This window comes from Scleropages formosus, chromosome 9 (assembly GCF_900964775.1).
Source record: "Scleropages formosus chromosome 9, fSclFor1.1, whole genome shotgun sequence".
Classification (NCBI taxonomy): domain Eukaryota; kingdom Metazoa; phylum Chordata; class Actinopteri; order Osteoglossiformes; family Osteoglossidae; genus Scleropages; species Scleropages formosus.
The window spans coordinates 26178995-26202252 of NC_041814.1; the positions used below are offsets into that span (position 1 = coordinate 26178995).

A 23258-nucleotide genomic window follows, 5' to 3' on the forward strand; every position below is an offset into this window, starting at 1 on the left:
TGTGAAAGTTGATTCTTCTCATTCTCAGTCACATGTGAACTGTATCTTGCTGTGTCTGCTCTGCACCTTGTGTATCATACTGTTTCGTCAATTCATAAGCTTACTGAAGTTTTTGTCTTTAAGTCTGGACTGATTCTCATTTTCTCTCTGGGTTCTCATTTTGTTGACTTTGTTGTAAATATTTACCTTGCCAAATAAAAATTGAAGTAAGGAATTCCTTACAACTAAGGAATCTTCCACTGGCATGTTGAACACAATCAGGGCTCTTTAGAACAGAAACAATTTATACACACACACACACACACACACACACACATTTTCAGAACCGCTCGTCCCATACGGGGTCACGGGGAACCGGAGCCAAACCCGGTAACACAGGGCGTAAGGCTGGAGGGGGAGGGGACACACCCAGGACGGGACGCCAGTCCGCCGCAAGGCACCCCAAGCAGGACTCGAACCCCAGACCCACTGGAGAGCAGGACTGTGGTCCAACCCACTGTGCCACCACGCCCCCCTTAACAATTTATATATTGTCTTCTTAATATTAATTAATTTAACAGACACTTTTATCCAAGGTCACTTATAATGTTAAATGTTCACACCACATTTCGGCAGTAGATGGTGTAGTGATTAGTGCGCTCATCTTTGGGCCAGACTTACTCAAGTTCAACTCCCACTGCCTGCTCTAGTGTGTATAAATAAAGTATCTACTGCCATTTGCTCAAGTAAAAATTGCCCAGCAATACTAAGGGGTAGATTATTGTAATTCACTGTAAGGGAAAAGCATCGGATGTAAGTGTACTAACAATGCAATACATTTCTTGTTTATAGACTAGGGTCATTTTACTGAATCAAAGGTACTACAGCAGGAGCGAAGAATCAGACCTGGGTCTTTTGATTGTAAGGTATTGACTCTACCTACTACATAACCTTCAATGAATAGTGTGACAACTGAGAAACTCCTGGAATCACTGGACTTTTTCCTGTCGTCACAATCTGAGCCTGTCGGTTTTCCATGAATGTCAACATCTATCTTGACTTTCCAAACTCATCAGCTAAATCTTGTCTTCATACAAAACTTATAATCCCCCCTCCCACCCTTTTGGACACTCCTCTACACTTCCTGGACAACTTTATTTGTTTGTCCATCCCCCCCATGTTCTACTACCATCCCACATTACACATCCTCACTCTGCTCCTCTTCTGTTTAAGTCATTCTGTCTTCCACTTCCTTGATTGCTTTGCCAGTCTTTCTGTGGTTTCTACAATTGGTGTTATTTCCTTTTCCATTTCCTCTTCTGGAAATTTCCACTGTCCACTATTACCTCATCCAGTTCACACCCTGCATCCTCCTAACTTCTATTCCTCTACCTTCTCACAGGGTAATGATCACAGCTGAAAGTGCCTTTCTTCATTTTCATCTTCTCTCATCTTCAGAGAAATAACGTTTCCCGTACACCAGTAAATCATCTGAACGGAGCCCTCATCATTTCTTCTGATTTTCAATTGGCTCCAGAATGCTCCTTCCTGTCATCATCCATCTCTCTGGATGACTTCCCTTTTTCTTTTGTTGCAGTCAACATCCACAAACTCTTCAAGATATCTCAGATGTCCTTGAACGTCCAGCCATTGGCCCATTTCCCTCCTCCTCACTGGTGAATGACCATTCCCTAAAATTCTAATTCTTTAAATCCAATATTCTGTATAATTCTGTACTTACCTTCTTCTTTCTCCTGCACAAATCCTCCTCTAAATTTTATTCTCAAAGTCATCACCTCTTTGCCCTCGCCTACAGCAAAGAAGCTTGGTGTGACCCAGGATAACCCTGTCACCTACAATCATCACATCTCTTCGCTGACTCAGCATTGCCACTTCTTTCTCTATAGAATAAACATAAACCACAAAGTCTTCATGAAATACACCATTCAGCTTCTTCTTCGGGGGATGCGATGGTGGAGTGGGTTTGGCCTGTGCCTGCTCTCTGGTGGGTCTAAGGTTCGAGTCCCACTTGGGGTGCCTTATGATGGACTAATGCCCCATCCTAGGTCTGTCCCCTCCAGCCTTGCGCCCTGTGTTTCTGGGTTAGGTTCTGGTTCACCACAACCCTGCTTGGAACAAGTGATTTCAGTCAGTGTGTGTGAGCTTCTTCTTCATGCTCTTGCTTTGCTGTGGACCACTGCATCTCCTTATTGGTTGGACTTCCATGATCTGCTTGCCGTTAGCTTGAACTCATCCAGAATGTTGCTACTTGTCTTGGGTACTCCTTGGCATGCACGCTACTAGATTTCACTCCAAACCCTCAGATTCTTTCCCCTAGCTACCAACCATCTGTTCCTCTGCTCAGCACGTGCACCGGAATGATCCCCCATCCTAACTGTAACCCTCTCCTTGCTACAAATCTGTGGAATGACCTTCCTCCAAACACCATACTTGCTCCTGCTCTCCTGGCCTCCGGAAACTTCTGGAAGTCACTCAACTTTACACTACACCATAGGACTGCAAATCTTGAGGGCAAGTGTGGCATTCATTCGTCTTTACATAACACACGTTTCTAGCAGTGTTCCCGGCAATAACTTTTAATTAGTTTGTTAGATTTTTTTGTTTGGTTTAGTTATGTTACAAGGTTGATTTTGTCTATGTTAACTACGGTATTGTTCTAAGATTCATAATTTTTCTCCTAGAAATACTAATTCACTCCAGAACTCCTGACTTTGGGATGTAAACTGGGCAAAGACATTAGCTAAATGAGAACTACTAAGAACAAGAACGAGAACGAGAACAAGAACAAAAACAAGAACAAAAACAATTGGAATTGGACTGCCAGCAGTGGTGAAATTATCAACATACACTTTTGTACTTTCAATGATCACATGACCCAAGAGTTACCCAGGTACCATTTAAGGAGACAACTCAGGGTCTGGAGGTAAAAAGGCAGATCGGCACACGGAGTGGGGGCAGGGAAGAATAGCAAGGAAGATGTGTGGGCCCTGAGGACACCACCAGGTTCAGCTGTACTCCGTTGACCTGCACTCAAATAGAGACCAGGTCCAGCATTGAAAGTCCCCCTGTGGAGTCCAGTCAACCATTGCTTAAAGTGAGTGCTCTTGGCACTGCTTCCTACACTAGGAGTGCGGTGTGTCCCTCAACACACACCCCCATACGCTCTACACACACAGCACACTGCAGCTGCAAGCTGTCCTCTTATCGGTCAGATTTAATCAGTCAATCGATCGTTCGATCAAATTATGTAGCACAGTGTCCTTCACAGTGGAATTAAAGAGCTCTTTTTCAATCCCTAAACAGCCCAGCAGTCCAATGACTTACAAAAGTGCAGTGACAGCAGCAGGTGGTGCAGCGGTTAAAGAACTGGGTGTGTTGCTGGTTGAACTACTCGTGAAGGAGACACTATTATACCAACGAACAAGATATAACATATCTTTCCTAACCACCCCGGTGGAAAAACAAGCAAAATTTAACACTGAGCAAATAAATAATGAAGTCGCGCTATATTTGTGAGTAATAATGAAATGAGACGACTTACACCTGAAACTGAATGTTCTTTCCCACAAGGCTTTGGAGATGAAAGCAAACCAGCAGGTCCTGTTTTGTTTGGAGCCTCTTACCAGCCTCTGTCACCGTCTTGCCACATTACTGCAACTGTTTGATGTGAAAATATCTACAGCACCGAAACTGCACAGAACGGCTCCTGCAGACCCAATGTCCATTCGGATTTCTTTGTAAAGACATCATGAAATAATGACACCTGATCGACTGTGAAGTATATGGCATTTCATGTTTAGGGTCAATGACTTTCAAGGAGAGTTACATTTAACACAAAAGAAAGATATTATAGCTTGTGTCTGTTTAAATGAAAAGAAGTGTTTCATAACCAGTGCAGGGTTATGGTCGTCTGGATCCTATCCCAGAAGCCTAGGACATGACATTGAGTAGACGATGGATGGGATGCCAATCTATGATGGGGCAATTATAAACATACACTATTTATTCTCACATCCACACTGTAGCCAGACAATTTTAGGTCACCAGTTCACCTGAAACACATATTTTTAGACTGTGGGAGGAAACCGGACCACCCAGACGAAGCACACACAGACACAGGGAGAGCAAATATTCAGCTTAAGAAATAAAATAATATTAATGCCCTTTATCCTGAGAAACTCTTTCACTGCAAGTAGACACATGAATCATGTTTATGTGTTTGTTTTTGCATTGCTGCAAAGCAATGAAAGAACACGTTCAACTTTCATCGTTCAGTTATTACGTCATGCAACAGCCAGTCGCTTTTGATTTCCCACCATCTCAAATCGACGGCATGGTATGTGAGGCAGGGATCCTACTGACAGATATTGTTCCCACAATGTCCTGCTGTAACCCTTCCCAGATCTCTGAGGGATCTATCATAGTTTAAAAATGTCAGTGCAGTTCAAGACTGGCAAAGACCGCAACTTGTGACACGCGCCCACAGTTCGTTGGAGAATAATGACACGTTGCCAGGCCTCATTAAAACCAATAAACATTATGACGTTAGACATCAATGAATGTCACGGTGGACACAAGGAAACAACTCTTAAAAACTCAGCCCTGAATAATTCCATCCATCCATCCATCCATCCATCATTACTGATCCCTTGACAAGTGTAGAGTAATGGTGATCCAGAGGATGTCTAGAAATCACAGGGTATGAAGCAGGGTGACAGGACACCAGTGCATTTTATGGCAATCATACATATTTATTCACTCACACATGTTGCACACAGAATGAGCTGGATTCATACATCAATCCACCGCACAGGAGCTGAGCAGAGAAACAAACTGAGGTCTATTTCCAAAACCTTTGCAGCATTAAGATGATTTTGAGTTCATCATCTTTCTACTGAAATATGATTATTGAAATGTGCCCATTAGGAAGCTAAACCCATCACTATTTGCAATGATAAAACGTTGCACTCTTTTGTTTGCGTATGATATTAGAGCCTGAATTACTTAACGGCCATGGCTACCTCAGTCTCAAAATGGTCTTCTAACCATCTTCCAAAGCCATCTGGTTAGAATAGAGTTTAAAGCAAACTGCTGCCCCTTCCTCAGGCACTCGGGCCGAGGGGGAAATAAAATGATGGAATCGACTGACCCTAAACACCTGAGATCAAACAACAGATGCTGGATTGTGAGCTACTTAAATCAAGTCCTTTTTTGATTCATAAAGCTTTATAGAGCATGGAGTTCATACCGCTGCGTGAGAGAAACTGGCAAAGCTGCTGGGGGAATCATAACACAATCATTGACTTTTCTATCATTTGGCCCTTCTGCTGTTATGGAAATGGATTTGACTCCTCTACAATAGTAAATAAATCCAGCTTTAAAGTTACTCTGGAACCCTTTGGGCATGACGTTGAAAAGATGAAGCCACAATATCCGGCTCTTAAAATGTAATCTGGACTTGAGGGAGGAGCATCAGTCAGTGGAGGTGCTTTAGTGACGTGCTACCAGACACTCAGTCACAGAAGATCGAGGTCCCACGCTCGCCCGCTGGGGACACGCCACACGCTCGCTCCCTCGCTGTTTTCGAGGTGCCATGGAGAATTCGTGGACAACAGCCGATAGTCGCCCCCAGCCCCTGAATCACACGTTGCCCGAGTCTGTGCAGAGACGGTGTACATCCTCAGCATGATGGAGTGAAATGACAACTCCCCCCAGCTGCCGTCCCAAGCTCTGACATTAAACGCTGTTCTCTCGCTCTGCTCACAGACCAAAGACAGCAACAAAGAACAGCAAGACTGGCTTCCACCCAAAGGGCTTGTCTGTAGCCAAAGGATCCAAGCCAAGCCTATGCGTATTGACAAGAGTGGCCCGCTCCGGCCCAGTGGCAGGGAACCGTTCTCATGTACTCCTGAAGTGGGATCCTGGCACTGCGCATTGTCAGTCTTCACTGAAAGGGAACAGGAAACCGTCCACCCACACTGTGCCCTCCTCTCACCCCGTGTCCAGTTCAAGGAGCAGCACTTTCCCCAGGCACCCTCCTAGGACCACTCCAGCATTCTCAGCTTGTGCTGCTCTGTGATCCGCTGGACATTTGCCTGGGGATGCACAGAGGACAGTGAGCAATGCCAGTCAAAAAGTGGTGCTCTGTCCTGTTGGATCCTTTACAGTTACAGTGCATTTTCCTAGTATACTTCATCTCATTCAGTCCAAATTTATTTTTATGTAAAGGATTACATCATACAATATTTGCTGTAAATTGCAAAATATCAGTCTTGCAATACCAACTCCAATCAAACTGCAAGCACATTCATGCAAATAGCAATAATGGCCGATTCTTGCAAGCACTGGATACAAATAGAACAACATGTAAACAAAATACCATCCTGTAATGGGGGATTTTTCAACTGCAGCTCTGGGGAGCAGCTTTGCATACTTGTTTCTAATCCAGTCAACTTATTAATTAATTTGGATAAATGGAAAAAATAATGGTCCAGATAAATCAGGTCACATTCAGGCAAGGCTTATAGGAAAAAGGTCAGAACAGAGGCATGTGTGCTTTAAAAAGAATGTAAAACTTTTTTTCCGTGAGGTGTCTTGGTTCCAAGAGAACTACAGCAAGGCCCACAGCAGCTGGGAGCTGATGATTGCTGACCTCAACCCACAGGATCAGCAACCAGGGGTTGGGATACCTTACATTTATTCATTTAGTTGACACTTTTCTCCAAAGCAACTGAAAATTGTTGACTCTTTTATACAGGTGGGTAATTTGACTAGAGGAATTTAGGGTAAGTGCCTTGCCTAAGGCTACTATTGTTGGAGGTGGGATTTGAACCTGCAACGTTTGGGTCTAACCGCTGTGCTTCCAGCAACCCCATTTCTATAAAACTTTTATTTCTATAGCGCTTATCTTCTGCAGACTATACCTCTGCCTGGGAGATAAACCGGTCTTTTTTTCTAGACACATCCACACAGGCACACTGTCACCACTTTGGAAGACTCAGGAGCAACAGGCACCAACTCATACCTGGACCTTCAGAGGTTTTGTTTTGTCACCTTCTTTGCATGTGGCAGTTTTTTTGTTTTCCTCTCCTCAGTTACATGCTGCCTTAATCTAATAATTACCTATAATGTTACTTTTCTGTATTGTATATTTAAAGTATTTATATTGTCACTATGGTGACAAGAATGCTCTATAAAAAAAATATTGAATTAGATTCAATTAAATTCAATCCCAGGCAATTTTTTTTTTCAAAATGATTAACTTAGCAATTAATAAAAAAAATGAATTAATGCTGTAGTTTGAAAATTATTAGGTATCTGTTAAAAGTTGAAAAAAACTGTACTCCAATATTGTACATGTAAGAAAGTGCCCATAATACCGGTCTTATTTCAGTTATTTTCTTCTACTTTTTAAACAGCACTTGCGCGGTTTGTTAATACACCATGTGCATAGTGGGTAACGTCATCACTATTTACCACAGCTGTGTTCTGCTCTCTCATCCTTTTCTCTCTGGTTAATGTGCCATGTGCACAAATGAAAACATTTCAGGTTATTTATCTTTCATTTCCAGATACCATCTGCCTTGAGTCCTCTCACATAAACAGCACTGAGGTTTTTCTTTTAATGCATTACCGATATACATGAAATTAAAATTAATGTGCTCATCTAATTTTACCTTGTGACTAACACTTGTCTGTCAAATCACTGCACAAATTATATCAGCAGTTCAGGTAATCTTTATTGATTAAGGGTGGAAATCAATCAAGTACAAGTGAACAAGGTCATAGGTTACAGGTCCTTGATCAAGGTCATTAATTAAGGTGATAAATCAGGTGTAGGGATTCAAACAGTGGGCTTTTGACTTGTAAGGAAACAGCCTTAAGTGCCTCACTTCCGCTGGCGCTGAATTTCAGTTCATACTGTTACGTTTTTGGTGACCCAGATATTTGCCCAGACTGCTGCCGTTATCATGAGAAGATTCTGGTAATCGATTTTGTGCCTGGGTTGATGAATGCCACAATTACATTCCAAAGCTGATCACTTCCATCATCTGAGAGAAACGAAAAGTTTTGCTAGTCATATTTCACTCTGATCCTCATTGTACAGCTATAAACTGAATTTGCATAATTTAAATGTAAATGGATGTTTCCAGAAGAGGGGGGTGCGGTGGCGCAGTGGGTTGGACCGCAGTCCTCCTCTTCGGTGGGTCTGGGGTTCGAGTCCCGCTTGGGGTGCCTTGCGACGGACTGGCGTCCCGTCCTGGGTGTGTCCCCTCCCCCTCCGGCCTTACGCCCTGTGTTACCGGGTAGGCTCCGGTTCCCCGTGACCCCGTATGGGACAAGCGGTTCTGAAAATGTGTGTGTGTGTGTGTGTTCTTCCAGAAGAGTATTTTTTTTCTAAACATCAGTTTGTAGAGATTTGATTTCTTTTAGAGTTCGATGTTGAGCTACCAAATCAACTCATGTTCCACTTAATGTGCTTCTCAACAATCATTGGATTTGAACCTACAGCCTTTCAGCCTCCAGTCCAGCTTCTCACCTTCTAGACCTGCATCCTCCTGAGAGCGTGAGAGTATGTTTCCGAGCCTCTCTTGTTTCTATGCTGTGTAATTCAGAGCCACAGTGGTGCTCCATCCTTGGCACAGGGGGTAGTGTCCTTGTATCCTTGCACTCTTTTTCAAGAGCTGCTTATTCAGCAGAGGCTCACAGTAGTTCAGATCCTAGGAAGCATAAGGAGCAAGGAAGAGAACAGTCTGCATGGAATGCTATGCACAGGAAACGCTCTCGCTCACACACTCGCACACACACAATGGGCCATTAGGAGACACCAAATCAGTGAAATATGCCTGGACCAAAGGAGGAAACTACCCATGTGAAGAGCACAGAATGAGCTGGATTCAAAGCCACATCTGAATCCACAGCCCACGAGGTGTGAAACACCAGCAGAACCCCCTGTGCCACCTTTTTATTTGTTGCTGCTGGGGTTAAATGAATAGTTTTGTCCACAGCCCAGAATAGTGAAACTGGATTTGTTCTGCTGTCCACGAGCTAAGAACCGACGAGCTCTCAAAGAGGACTGAGAACTCCTGAGATGACACTTACCTTCCATTCAGTCTTCGGATGATGAAGAAATCAGGCAGGGGGGAGTAAGAAAGCCATGAATGCATTAAAAAACAGCTCTGAGAGTCTTAGCAAACATTGGTGAAATTTCAATTACTAAAAAAAAAAAAAACTAAGCCTGAAACCTAGATTTAGCTCTTCTTTCACAAGTAGCTGCTAGATGAAAACTGCGTAGGTGCTCACATTTTAACAGTTTTACTGTGTTCCACGGGCAAGGTAAAGATGTGAACAGAGGGAATGAGGCAAACCAGCAGGACCCCCGTGAAGTTCTTCCACACTTTACTCTTTAAAGAAAAGCTCTAAAAGTTGCAGTTTATTATGCTGGCATTTAAATCTGGCCACTTTCCTAAATACTTTTTGTCCCTTTATAATGATTGGGTTTTTAAATAAATTTTATGGGGTAACATCATGCAGATTAATGCACTGAAAATGTATGAAACCTTTTATCTGAGGCCTCTGCAGCTGTCAGTCAAAATAAGAAAACAATGCATGGACCTGAGTAATACAACAATTACAAAACTGTATTAAAATATACTAATCGCATGGGAAAAAGAAAGAAATTTAAACTGAACATCTGCTAGCATCAACAACAACAATTATTATCATTCTTCTTCTTCTCATCATCATTATTATTATTATTGTTGTAGTTTACTCACTTATACAGCATTTTTTACTGTATAAATTCAGGTAAGTACCTTGTTCAAGGATACCACAGCAGAAGGTGGGTTTGGACCCAGGTTCTTTGATTAAAACCTCATACTGTGACAAATACTGAAAACACACCTACACTTTAACATAAAGAAAAGCAGAGAAATGATGTCCAAATAAATGGATTTAGAAAAAGATTTTCTCTAAAGCGACCTTCAAATTTTTCCGTTTAAACTACTGGATCTTTCACAAGAGCAATTTATGTTATAGTATAACAAGTGGTATTTATAAGCAATCAAAAGTCCAACACCAGAGTCACTCCATAAACATGAAGAGGACCACTTTCTGTTTACAAGTTTTTTTATTTCCCTTATTTTTATGTTATCTATGAACCTATTTATCTTTTTCTCCACTTTATTAGAACTTAGATTTAATTTAATTTTTTTCTTTTTTTTTTTTTTTTACAAACAAATCAATTTGTTAATCTTCTTCAATTACTGGAACATGACATTAAACAACAAGCAACTGGCAGGAAATCTGAAATGTACAACCATCTTCATATTTTCCAGTTGTCACCTGTCAGAGCACAGAAATGATCAAAACAAGAAGTCAGACATGTCAGTTTAGTTTAATCTCAATTAGTTGTGAAAAATGAAAAAGCACAAATCAATTAAACAAATGATTTGCTTTGATCTTTCAGATGATTCATATGTATTCATTGGAGTAACTTCTGGAGTAATGCAGGAGACTGACACAAATATTACATATCTTTTGACAAGACTGCAGACACTCAACGGAAACAAAGAGAAATGAAGATTTAAATAATACATATCTGCATGTGACAGATTCTAGGCTGCACTTTCTATCTATCTATCTATCTATCTATCTATCTATCTATCTATCTATCTTTTTAATGGTTTTTTGGTTGGTTTGTATGGTTACTAAATATATTCTTTTTAGTCTAGATGAAATAAGCCCATCACTGTGCACTCAATTTCAGTTTATGTACCGCTACAGATATATATATATATATATATTTTACTTCTTTACTTCTTTTCATGCTTCTTTCTGAGTAAAAGGCTACACTTATAGCTGGGCTTTGGCATGACTAGAAGAGCAATGTTATTCTGAGACATGTATGTGTATGCAGCATGTATTTCCATGCATATTTAAATGCCACGTGAGCTTGTGCCATAGTAGAAGGACTAAGGGAATGCTAAGATGACTGAAATGGAGGGTGAGGGGTGTGTCAACCCAACCTTGATGGGACAGGAGCTGCACTTTAAGGTACAACATAATGCATCTATACAGGATGCCTTAGATAGATAGATAGATAGATAGATAGATAGATAGATAGATAGATAGATAGATAGATAGGGTGAAAATGCTAGGTGAAAACTGGTGGAGTTCTATTTCCTCGGTCTGTACTGCCACCTGCTGAAAGTTTTAGACACTGAACACATGCCGACATGCAGTGATCCATGACCTGATAACTACCTCCTGAGAGTTGCTGTAAGGTCAATGGCATAAAATATGCACATCATTCAAAATTATAAACGGATTAACCTTAAATAAAAGGCAGATCACAGGCTGTTGTTTGAAAAGTTCATCAAAACTATTGAATAATACATTACTTCATGCAGCTGATGTGTTTCTCCAAAGCAACTTACATTGTTAAGATACTTGCATTTATTCACAGAGCTGGGTATTTTTTTCACTGAAGCATTTGTTAGAGTAAGTACCTTGCTCAAGGGTAATACAGCAGAAGATGAGATTTGAACCTGGTTTCTCTGAGTACAAGACAGAAACTCTAGCCATTGCACCACCTGTGGCCCCTTAGACTCTTCTGCTGTAGTCTAACATAACCGTGAAAAAAAGAAATGACAAGAAACATAAAGTATATGGTTTACTTCCCTGTTAAAATAGGGAATAAAACTTTTCCAATGAATTCCTTATACTTCTTTAGCTTTCATTATAATGGTTGCAATTATTATAATACTTTGAATTTTTAGGATGAAAATTTAAAAATGAGCAAAGAAAGAAAAAACTTGTCTGTGTTAACATGCTTCTGTCCTCCTCATAGTCTGCTGATACATTGATACACTATGGGAAATGGAAATCTTTGGAGAAAAGCATATGAAAAATGAAAAAAATGCAGATGAAAATATCAGTCCAGCTTCATTTAATCAGTGAAGCTTGATTGTGACTGACTGATGGCTTTGTCTTCTCACTTTCCTTCAGATCTTTCAGCGTCCTTTAATGTCTACTGATGATAATAACAGGTCATATTGTCTCAAACCAAGTTTTGTCCTCAGATTTTCCCCATCTGTGTTTATTCTTATCCTTATGTATTTCATTTCTGAAGTAAAAGTCATTGTGTATCTTGTCTCATATTACAATAAAAATGGATGTAACTCAACCAGCAGAAATATGATTTGTACAGTTTGTGAACAATTTTGTTGACATGATCGTGGCTGTGTTGATTAAAACATTGATCTTAGATGATTCCTCATTCTGGGTATACAAGAAAACGAAGAAAGCTTTGCTTTATTATTGAACATGAGATAAAAGTAACTCCTTTCAGCTCGTTTCACCTTATAAACTGCAAACAGTAAATGCTGGAATGAATTTCTTTTTAAGCAGCAACACTCACCTCTTTTACGTTCAACTCTTTTTCTTGATCTATTACAAGTGTAATGATCACATCGCCAGAATTCTCCAAAAGATAAGATTAAATGGCTATGAAGTGATTCTGAAAAATATGCCATTTAATTTAAATTTAATGTAGAAACTACAGTTTTAAACAAGTTTAATTTTTTTTTCAAATTGTTCCTGGACACAATATCATGGTTGTCACCTGGAAAAACTGCCTGGAGCTGATTTTCTTCTTAAAAATCAACAACTAGTTGTGTTTATCAAAAAAAAATTCCAAAACTTTTTATGATATGCCATGAATAAGTCTTAAATTCAAGAAGCAAAATGACTTCATGAATCTTGCTTAGTGACTTCTTCATGTGGGTCACAAAGCTTTGTTTTTCCAGAACTATCTGTAAAGTACACAGTAAGAAGCATTAGATTGGAGCTGGGACTCATTCTGCTAAATGGGTCTTTTCACTAACAAGGACTATGATTTGGAGGAGAATGAGGCTATCCAAGGCTGACAGTGGTTCCTGTGTCTATCAACTCTCATAAAAATGTGATTCCATAGATTAAACATGGATGAGGAGATATTTTCCTGAAAACCTACTTTTTGCCCTGGGCCACCAAATCACATTAAAAAAAGGAACCGTTAGGAGATACACTGATTGCTTTCAGATTAGAAAAGCAATTAATAAGTGGGAAGAACACATGATTAACTCTTCATAGCTGGAATGCAATTTGTCAAATTGGAAGGAGGCTGGGTTACTGCAAAAGCAAGGTTATTCAGTCTGATATAAAACAAGATGTAAGAAGAACCTCATTTATTGTGGTTTTTTGTTGTTAGTATGGGCACAATGAGATCACTTTATAATTTTGTGCTGTTTCTTTTGCTAGGGTTTGACTGTAATGGGCAGGTTTTCCAGGAAAGCCAATTTGTCCAGCTACCTGAGAACTTTTTGATGCAGCCTGTAGACATGGCTTCACAAGGCTGGCCCTCAGTGGCAGAAGTTGAGCTTCCTCAAAGGAAACCATTCCAGGCATTCCAAGGGCAGTCCTCTTGGCAGTTTGCACCAGAAGGCCCAATGTACCTGGTTCCCCAGAAGGTGGCTTCCCAGCAGCTGTTGCCGATGGCACAACCCTTTCAGCCCTCTGTTCCAACTTTCCCAGTGCAGCCGGTGATCCAGGTTCCCCGAAGGCTGCCTGTTCACCAGGTTTCCCTGGTGCAGCCCTCTGTTCAAGACCCATCTTCACTGATGTCTCAGTCCCAATGGCTTGTTGCTCCCTCTAGTGTGAGGGTTGAATGCAGGGAAGATTCAGTTTTGGTGGAAGTGCAGCAGGACATGCTGGGTGCTGGCCAGATTATCCAGCCGTCAGAAATCTCTCTGGGAGGCTGTGCTCCAACTGGACAGGATCCCTCCAAAGGGATTCTGATATTTCTGTCAGAGCTGCAGGGCTGTGGAAGTACACTTATGGTATGGGGAAACAAATTCTCCTGTGGCATCGGAATGGCTTATGTTTGCTTTAATGTTGTACACTCTTCTTCCAGATGACTGATTCCCTTGTCTACACTTTTGTATTGGCCTATGTACCTAAAGGGATTGGCTCTGCACCAATTGTGAGAGCAAATGGTGCTGTGATCAATATTGAGTGCCACTATCTAAGGTGAGGAATGAATCAATCTTCCTACAATACAGAATGGTTACAAAGGCTTTCTTTTCTTCTACACCGGGAAGACTAGATTCTCCCAGTGAATCCTACCTGAGATAAATAGAATGCTGAAAGTGGATTCACTACTGGCTAACTTGTTTCTGAATTTCTACTGGTGTAGAGTTGCCTTGACATAACCTACAGCCAGCTGTTCTTGTGACTTCTAGGAGGTACAATGTGAGCAGCAATGCAGTCATCCCAACATGGATTCCCTACTCAGCTACAATGTTTGCTGAGGAGCATCTTATGTTCTCACTGCAGCTGATGACTGGTAAAAAAAAAAAAAACCTCAATGTTAAGGGTTTTTTTTGACAAATCCTGAAACTCTTCTCCAATTGCAGATAATTGGCAGCTTGAGAGGACTTCAAACATGTTCTTTCTGGGAGAACTCCTGAACATCGAGGCTTCAGTTGTTGTAGCCAACCATCAGCCTTTGCGTGTTTTTGTGGATAGCTGTGTTGCTACCTTGGAGCCTGATGTGACCTCTGCCCTGAAATACAATTTTGTGGACAATCATGGGTGAGGCAGAAAACAAATGGCAAATTCATTTACCAAGAGCAAATGATTATGCATTTCAGTACTGGCATGATGTGCTACTGAAATGATACTGCTCCTCTTGAATGACTCAGATGCCTGGCTGATGCCAAGCTGTTGGGTTCCCGCTCTCAGTTCCTGCCCAGGCAACAGGACAACAAGCTACAGATGCAGCTGGATGCCTTCAGGTTCTCACAGGACACCAGAAATGCAGTGAGTCCAGACCTATTGCCATCAAGCAACTTTTTCTACCAGCTGGGGGGGAAAAAAATAACTAATCAAGCTTCTGCTTTCAGCTCTACATCACATGTATTCTGAAGGCAACCATGGCCTCTAAAAGACCTGATGACCAGCACAAGGCTTGTTCCTATTCAGTTGCAACAAATAGGTCAGTTAACTCTTTATTACAATGTTGGCACATCCAGGGTGCTGCAGGACTTGACTGGTCCACCTCTGCAGGTGGCTAGCTGCGGATGGGAGTGACCAGGTGTGTGGCTGTTGTGACACTACTTGCAGCTTCAGGAAGGGAAGGAAAGTAGCAGGTAACTGTTCTAATGTAAGCATCAGAACTAGCGAGTGTTGGTGTTACAGCTGGTAGCATGACTAGTACTGCTGCCTTTGGCCCCAAAGGCTGTAGGTTTGAATCTCGCTTCAGGCTTTTGTAACCTTGAGCGAGAGAATGATTTAATGTAAATATACTTTTCCCTGCAGATTTCCAAGGAAAGGGTTCTGTGGGACCAGTCATAATTGTTGACCCGTATCAGCCAACAGGACAGCTGTAACCAGAAAGCCTAAGATATAAACTCCAAGTGAGGAGGGAAGCCTCTTTCCTTGTCAAGAGGCTTACTTCTGTAATTGCTCCTGTAAACGGCTCCAGGTCAACTTGGAATAATATTATTGTGCATCCATGAGCCTTTCATTCCTAGCAACATTATTACTTACTGGTGTCTGAATAAAGACTACTAATGGAATGCTTTACTTTGTGAATGCTTGGGGAGGATGCAGTGTAACTCAATCTCCTTGCTTAGAGATGCAGGTTTCATAAACCCTCATGACTACATAGCAGTAGTGACTACCATAGCTGAGCAAGCTAGTGGTCAAGACTCCCTCTGTTGTACTTAAAGCGAATAGTTTCCCCCTCCCCCCATACATGTAATGGCTACCAAAATAAGCTGTTATCACAAAGCAATCCAAATTATTGCCATTGAACTGCCCTAGTCTTGACTCTAGTACTGTCAAGAGCTGCATCTTGCAAACACTAGTACATATCTTTGGAACATACCTTTTGTGCTGTTGCTACAAGAATACAAATTAAGTTTCAGGTAACAAGCACACAAAAGTAAAACCCACCATGACATTAGTTGAGCTGCTATAGCCAGGTAGTACACCAATGGTCCATAAACCACCTGTTGCATATAAATGCAGGGGAAGAAAGCCATTTGTTGAAGGCAAGGTAGATAAGTGAGGCATGTCTTAATTTCATAGCAGTGGTTTGTCCTATTTTGGAGAAAATCAGTCTTGTACAAAACAGCTGCTGATTTGGTTGCAAGCAGTGGTACAATGAGATCACAGCCAGCAACCAAACCAGCCATCAGAAACTCATTCAGCTACCACAAATAATTCTCCAATCAGCATATAGCCACCTTCCATGTATCCACTGAACATGTCTCAACAAGGACTATTCAGCTACAAATCAGGAAAATCAAGGAGGATCTTCTTTCTTGCAAGGATAACTGGCAGTTTTACAGGGCTTCCAAAATGTATCTTCGGGGAGACATCCTGGACATTTAATATCCTTGAACAGTGGAGAACTGTAGAGGCAATTACAGGCAATGAAAAATCAGTCAATGAAACAAATGGTTAATGCTTCAGGGATGGGATGAAATTTATCAAACTGTAAGACAGTTCAGTTGTTGCAAAAGCAACAGCTGTTCTGTTTGGTATAAAATTGGTTGGAAGAACTCTTACTATCATGATTATTTTGTTACTAATACTAGCACAATGATCTTCCTATAGGGGGGTGCTGTGGTGCAGTGGGTTGGACCACAGTCCTGCTCTCTGGTGGGTCTGGGGTTCGGGTCCCGCTTGGGGTGCCTTGCGACGGATTGGCATCCCGTCCTGGGTGTGTCCCCTCCCTCTCTGGCCTTACGCCCTGTGTTACTGGGTAGGCTCTGGTTCCCCGCGACCCTGTATGGGACAAGCAGTTCTGAAGATGTGTTCGTGCGCGTGTGTGCGTGTGATCTTCCTATATGGGACTGTGGCACTTGCTTTGTTGTTTTGGTTCTGTAATGGCCAGGCTTCCCAGAAGGGCCTTCTAGCTCAGTTGTTAAGTCAGGAGTCTTTGCTACAGCCAGTCCAACAAACTGCCCAAGAACAGTCTTCTCTGCTATCAAGTGAGGTTCTTCAAAGGCAGCTTCCTTCAATGATATCAGTTTGGTTTGATCTCCTGGTACAGAACTCTAACCTTGTAAAACCAGTGTTTGAGCTGCCTTCCAGCCAGTCTTCTCTTGAAGTTGAATCAGTGAAGCCAGTGCTACTAACTCACTACAGACAGGCCTTTGGTCAGATTCCTGCAGTGCTCCCTTGCTTGTTGTAATGAGTTTACACTGAGTAAATGAGTGTGGGTTTTTTTTTTTTTTTTTTTTTTTTTTAAATTTAATGCAGATGACTGACTCCCTGATCTACACTTGCACATTGGCCTATGTGCCCAAAGGACTTGATTTGACCCCTATTGTCCGATCCCATGGTGCACCCATTAATATTGAGTGTCATTACCTGAGGTGAGATGTTCTCATTACAGATTTTTTCTTTTTCTGGACTAAAGAATAAAATATTTCCTTTTTATGTATGTATATCCAAACTTGCTTAAAATGAGTAATTACCCCTGAGCAATGATGTTCTTCTCTGCTGCATTATTGGTAATAATGTTTATATTAGTCCATGTCTCTACTTCAGTATGTGCTTAAGTAGTCTGTATGTGTGAATGTGCACTATAGGTTTTCTCTAAACTGGAAAAATTACTTGTATACTTGGCTAAGAAAGCTGATTCTGATCCATAAGGCATAATATAGGACTTGCTTTATTCTGCCGTTAGCTACTGCTTCCTATTTGTAGGAGGATCAATATGAGCAGCAATGCTGTAATGCCAACATGGGTACCCTACTCTGCTGAGGAGCATTTGGTGTTCTCACTCCAGCTCATGACTGGTGGGTAAAATGGTCTAACTTACTTAAATTTGTGTGTGTGTGTGTGTGTGTGTGTGTGTGTGTGTGTGTGTAAATTGTTCCTGTCTTTCCTCTAGATAACTGGGAACATGAGAGGGCTTCAGACATCTACTTTCTGGGTGACATCCTGAACATCAAAGCTTCTGTAGTTGTGGCCATCCATCAACCTTTGCGGGTGTTTGTGGACAGCTGTGTTGCCACCTTGGAACCTGATGTGACATCTGTCCCCAGATACCCCTTTGTGGAGAATTATGGGTGAGTAGTTGCCGGAAAGTATGTTTTGTCCAATGCTGTTCACATCAGTGTGAAGCTGCTTTTGTTCCCTCTACATATTGGCTGTAGCGTTAAATCAGGGTTGATTGTGGTAATGTATTTGCCATGTTGAGGGTCCTCCCCCACCCCCCCACTGTGGAGGGAATGATTTACTCTGTATCCCAAAGGAGTTCCGTAAAACTAAAAAATGAAATGCAATTTTGAGTAAATGTGTATCAATAGAGGGGGGCGTGGTGGCGCAGTGGGTTGGACCTGGTCCTCCTCCTCCTCTCCAGTGGGTCTGGGGTTCGAGTCCCGCTTGGGGTGCCTTGCGGCGGACTGGCGTCCCGTCCTGGGTGTGTCCTCTCCCCCTCCGGCCTTACGCCCTGTGTTACCGGGTAGGCTCCGGTTCCCCGCGACCCCGTATAGGACAAGCGGTTCCGAAAGTGTGTGTGTGTGTGTGTGTGTGTGTCAATATACCTCAAGCAAGGAAATTGCTTCTTTCAGTGTGACATCAGTACGAATAACACTTATCCAAACTCTACCTTGGAACTACAGGGTAAGTCCTTGGATGGTGACAATTTGGCTTAGGGCTTATAAAATTATGGCCAAGAACACAGCCATGCTGCTTAAGAGCATGTGGGCACTATACTGTTTAACTTCTCTAGTGTTCCAAATACATGCTGGTCATCTCCCACTTAATGAGGACAACTGATGGTGTGGTGGCTAGACCTACTACCTCTGGACCCAAAGGTTTTAATGTGTCCTCTGCCAATAGTACCCTTGAGCAAGGCACTTGGATGACATTGTTTTTTTTTTTTTTGCTGATAATCATCTCCAGAATGTCATGGCAGTGTGAGAAGTCATACTGAAGCAACTGACTCAAGGAGTAACTGGTAACTTAAGTTCCTTTTTAGAAATGGAAAATGTATGCATTTACACCTGTAGAACTGGAATGAGCATGCTCTGGAACAAAACAAAACCAGGAATTCATATTGTAATGTGTGAAACTCCTCCAGTATGTCATGCTAAATGAAGAACTGTGGTTGTACAACCCCCTCTACATTATGAATATCTAACATTCACTGATGCTAAGGTGACTGCATCCTGCTCCCAGTTCCTCCCCAGGAAGCAGATCAACAAGCTCCAAAGGCAACTGGATGCCTTCAGGTTCTTGCAGGAGACCAGGAGCTCTGTGAGTACATGGCAGTCTTCATTGGCTGAACTTAAAGCATGCTCAACATATGGGAGTGTTTATGGGACTTGTCATGTAGATCTGGGGGAAGAAAGGCTGGACTGCATCACATGTTTTCTGAAAGCCACCATGGCTTCCAAAAGACCTGATCCCCCAGCAAGAGGCTTGCTCATATTCTGTGTTGGCAAATAGGTCCGTGCAGGTGAATGGCAACTGTCATGCTGTAGATACCACAGATCTTCAGTGGTCTCCTGTTCATAGGTGGGGAATCTGCAGATGGTGATGACCAAGTATGTGGCTGTTGTGACACAACCTGTAATGTGAAGGGAAGAAGTGTAGCAGGTAAGACTCAGTTTGACTTGACTAATAACTCTTCTACTTAGCTTTGGGCTAAATGAACTTATCCCTTCCAGATTTCAAAGGAAAAGCTGTTGCTGGACGCACCATTTTTCAGGATCACTATTAGCCAGGTCATGAGGATACCTGCATCTGGGGAAAACTGCATTATGACAATATCTGAAGTTGAAACAACTCGTCAGTGTCTGTCTCAGAGGATCTCTCTTCACTGCCTGACGTGAAGGCTCATGCAGTTGTGTGAAGTTAGAAGTTTTCCTTGGGGTGTGGTGGCAAAACTGAATTCAGAATAAAGCTTTTTAACAAAACTCAGCTTGATTTGACTGTTCTGGGGTTAAGGTGCCTGCCCACTGTACTACTATAGTAGCAAAATGCTGGATTGTATTGGCAGTACAATTTGATTGAAAAATGGGGATCAGCTGGAAACTTGCTGATTCAAAGCAAGTAATTGTGGACCCAAAAGTCAGAGGTTCAAGCTTTGGCTGTAGTGCCCTTGTTTAAGGAACTGACCCTAAATTGTTTCCTTAAAATTATGTAGGTGTAGAAATGCTTAACATTTCACTTTTGGGGGGCGGGGGAGTATAATGTCAATACTTCCCCAGGTGAAGGCTTCTCTAGGACCACACTCACAAATGTACTGAGAAAGCCATTTGAAGATGGAACACCACAGGACCGAGGAGTATTGAAGGCTTTTTTTTTTTTCCCTTCTTCCCCTCTCCTCAAAGAGGCTTATGTCCACAACTGCCCATCTAAATAACTCCAGCTCAGCTTTGAAGATTATACACTTTCCCTTGATCCTTTTGTTGTTCAGTAATATTACTGATTACTGTCTTCTCACAAAGACCTGAATACCTTGTTTACACTCAGATAACTTTCTATAATAGTTCAGATAACTTATATTAGAAAGAGACAGTTGCAGACATAACTCTTCAGCCTAGATTGTTTCATCCACTTGATGCACTGCTGCTCATTGTATGAGTATGTGCATAAAACTTGGGCTAGACAAATTCTGATCATTTTACTACTTTGTTTTGAAAGGTACACAAAACAGGAATAGCAGCTGTGTAAAAGCTTATCTGGTCAAGATCATAAAGTTACAGTGCATGAACATTTACACCATACATGAGCTTGAGATCATGAGTGAAGTGAATATGGAAAAGGTGAGTTTTTAGACACCTCTTGAATACAGACAGTTTCAGCAATTCTGAGAAGAGGAGGTTATTCCATCACAATGGAGACAGAGCCTGGCTTTGTATATTCTTAAAAAGAGGGAATGTTGCAAGTACATATTGCACAACTTATAATTAACATGTAAACTTAACTGGCCTTGGATGGAAATTTTTATTTCAGCTCTCCTACATCAATAGGAAACTTCTGAACACAAACCTACTACAGACACTGCAGCAAAAAATATGGGGAGCAGGGTGCAGTGTCACTCCAACTTCATTTCTTGGAGAAGCAAGTTTCAGAAGTTTCTTCATATCTAGGTCAATGTGTTACTCAAGACTTTTACTGCTACACTTGCAAAGCAAATGGGCTCCCCGTACCCCACACACCCGTATGAAATTTGTTCCAGAAAAAGCCCTTCATGAATTGATCCATTCTTATAAGACGTAAACTACTGCTGTTGATTTGGCTAATACTTATGTTCACAACTGCTTGCAAAAGTCATTACACTAGTACTGTCAAGAGTTACACATAGCAAACACTACTATCACTAACATTTTTAGAATACGCTGATTTCAGTGCCCTTGTTACATGAGTACAAAAACAATTTCAGGTAACCTTTATTATATAAAATTCTAAACATGCAAAGTGAGACCACAGTGTTTTCAGTTCAATAACAATTGCTAAATACATGGGCTCATAGCTAGGAGACTTAAGTTAAGCCAGTCAGTTAACAGATGGTGCACAAACCACCCATTGCATGTAAACCAAAATGGTGGGACAAATGCTTATATTTTTTGAAGGAAGGCAATCCAGATGAGTCAGGCAAGACTTTTTAAAAAAAAAAATAAAAAAAAATAACTGAAACTTTTAAAACTGGAAGAGGTTTGGCCTATTTTGAGGAAAATCTGTATGATATAAAACATTGTTAAAAGAGAAGGTGATTTGGTTACCAGAAGTGGTACAATGAGATCACAGCAGTCTTGTGGTGCTAGTATTTGTTAACTACTTAGGTAGTGGATGGGATACCTGGAAAGACTCCATTCAGCTACCACAAATAGTTCTTCAATCAGGAAACAGCCACTTTCAGTATGCCCACTGAACATGTTTCAACAGGAACTTTTTTCTTTGCCTGCCAGTCTGGATCATCACAGAGAATCGTCTCGCCTGTATAGACAATTGGCAGCTTTAGAAGGCTCCCGACATGTTTGTTCTGAGAGACATCCTGACATTTAACATCCTTGAACACTTGAGAGCTTCAGATTCGGTTCACCCGTGATCTCTTAAGTTCATGTAAGGTGTAAGTGTTCATGCCCGGAGAATCCTTTACGCAGCTACTCCTGTAATGTACGTAAATGTTTGTGCACCTTTTTTAAAAAAAAAAAAAAAAAAAAAAAAAAAAATTATAGACTAGTGATCAGGATTCGTCAGTTCTGACTTTTATGCACGCACTCGTGCGATGAACATTGGTGCATGAAGCGGAAAGAAATAAAGTTTATTTAAGAATCACACATCTGCAACTATATCTCTCTTTCTCCTAATGTAATGCACAAATTGTATTTTCTCTGAGATGTACGTCGCTTTGGAGAAAAGCGTCTGCCAAATGAATAAATGTAAATGTAAAGGCCTGCAGTATCGTTAAGGACTGCACTCACCGAGCTCACCGCCTGATTGTGGCACTGTCATCTGGCAGATACTACCATTGCATCCAATCATGGACAACCAGACTTAAAACCAGCTTTTACTTTCAAACTATCAGACTACGTAACAGCCAGTAGTTTTTCATCTAGCACTGCGACCCTTTACTACCCCCACTCTTAGGGGGCATGGTGGCGCAGCGCGTTTGGCCAGCGCCTGCTTCGTGGTGGGTCTGGGGTTCGAATCCTGCCTAGGGTGCTTTGCAGCACACTGGTGTCCCGTCCCGGGTGTGTACCCTTCCGCCCTGTGTTGCCGGGTTAGGCTCTGGCTTGCCGTGACCCTGCCTGGGACAAGCGGTTGTAGACAGGTCAGATGAGCTGCTCAAGACTCTTACTGCTACACTTGCAAAGCCAATGGTCTTTCCCCCCATGTATGCAATTTGTTACAGAAAAAGCCCTTCATGAAGTGATCCGTTCATTATAAGATCTAAACGAACTATGGCTGTTGATTTGGCTAGTTCCTATGTTGACAACTGCTTGCAAGTCATTACACTAGTACTGCCAAGAGTTCCATACAGCAAACACTACCGTGACGACAATTTTTAGAATACACCGATTTTAGTGTCACTGTTACATGAATGCAAAAATTAAGCTTCAGGTAACATTTACTATACAAAGCTCGAAACATGCAAAGTGAAACCACAATGTTTTCAGTTCAATGCCAATTGGTAAATATGTGGGCTCATTAGCTAGCTGACTGTTAAGTTTGACCAGGCAGTT

General features: G+C 41.7%; 2 protein-coding genes across 2 annotated transcripts; both read left to right on the forward strand.

Moving 5' to 3' along the window:
• Positions 1-13328: 13328 nt before the first annotated feature.
• On the forward strand, positions 13329-15615 carry LOC108929618 (zona pellucida sperm-binding protein 3-like). The gene is made up of 8 exons (XM_018744283.1): positions 13329-13880; positions 13955-14070; positions 14283-14386; positions 14457-14634; positions 14745-14862; positions 14946-15037; positions 15109-15191; positions 15361-15615. Exons 1-8 carry the CDS (start codon positions 13368-13370, stop codon positions 15429-15431), a joined length of 1275 nt encoding a protein of 424 aa, XP_018599799.1. The 5' UTR covers positions 13329-13367; the 3' UTR covers positions 15432-15615.
• A 1698-nt stretch (positions 15616-17313) lies between these two features.
• Positions 17314-19644, forward strand: LOC108929605 (zona pellucida sperm-binding protein 3-like). The gene is made up of 5 exons (XM_029254855.1): positions 17314-17429; positions 17764-17855; positions 17951-18131; positions 19200-19320; positions 19582-19644. Exons 1-5 carry the CDS (start codon positions 17314-17316, stop codon positions 19642-19644), a joined length of 573 nt encoding a protein of 190 aa, XP_029110688.1.
• The last annotated feature ends 3614 nt before the right edge of the window (positions 19645-23258 follow it).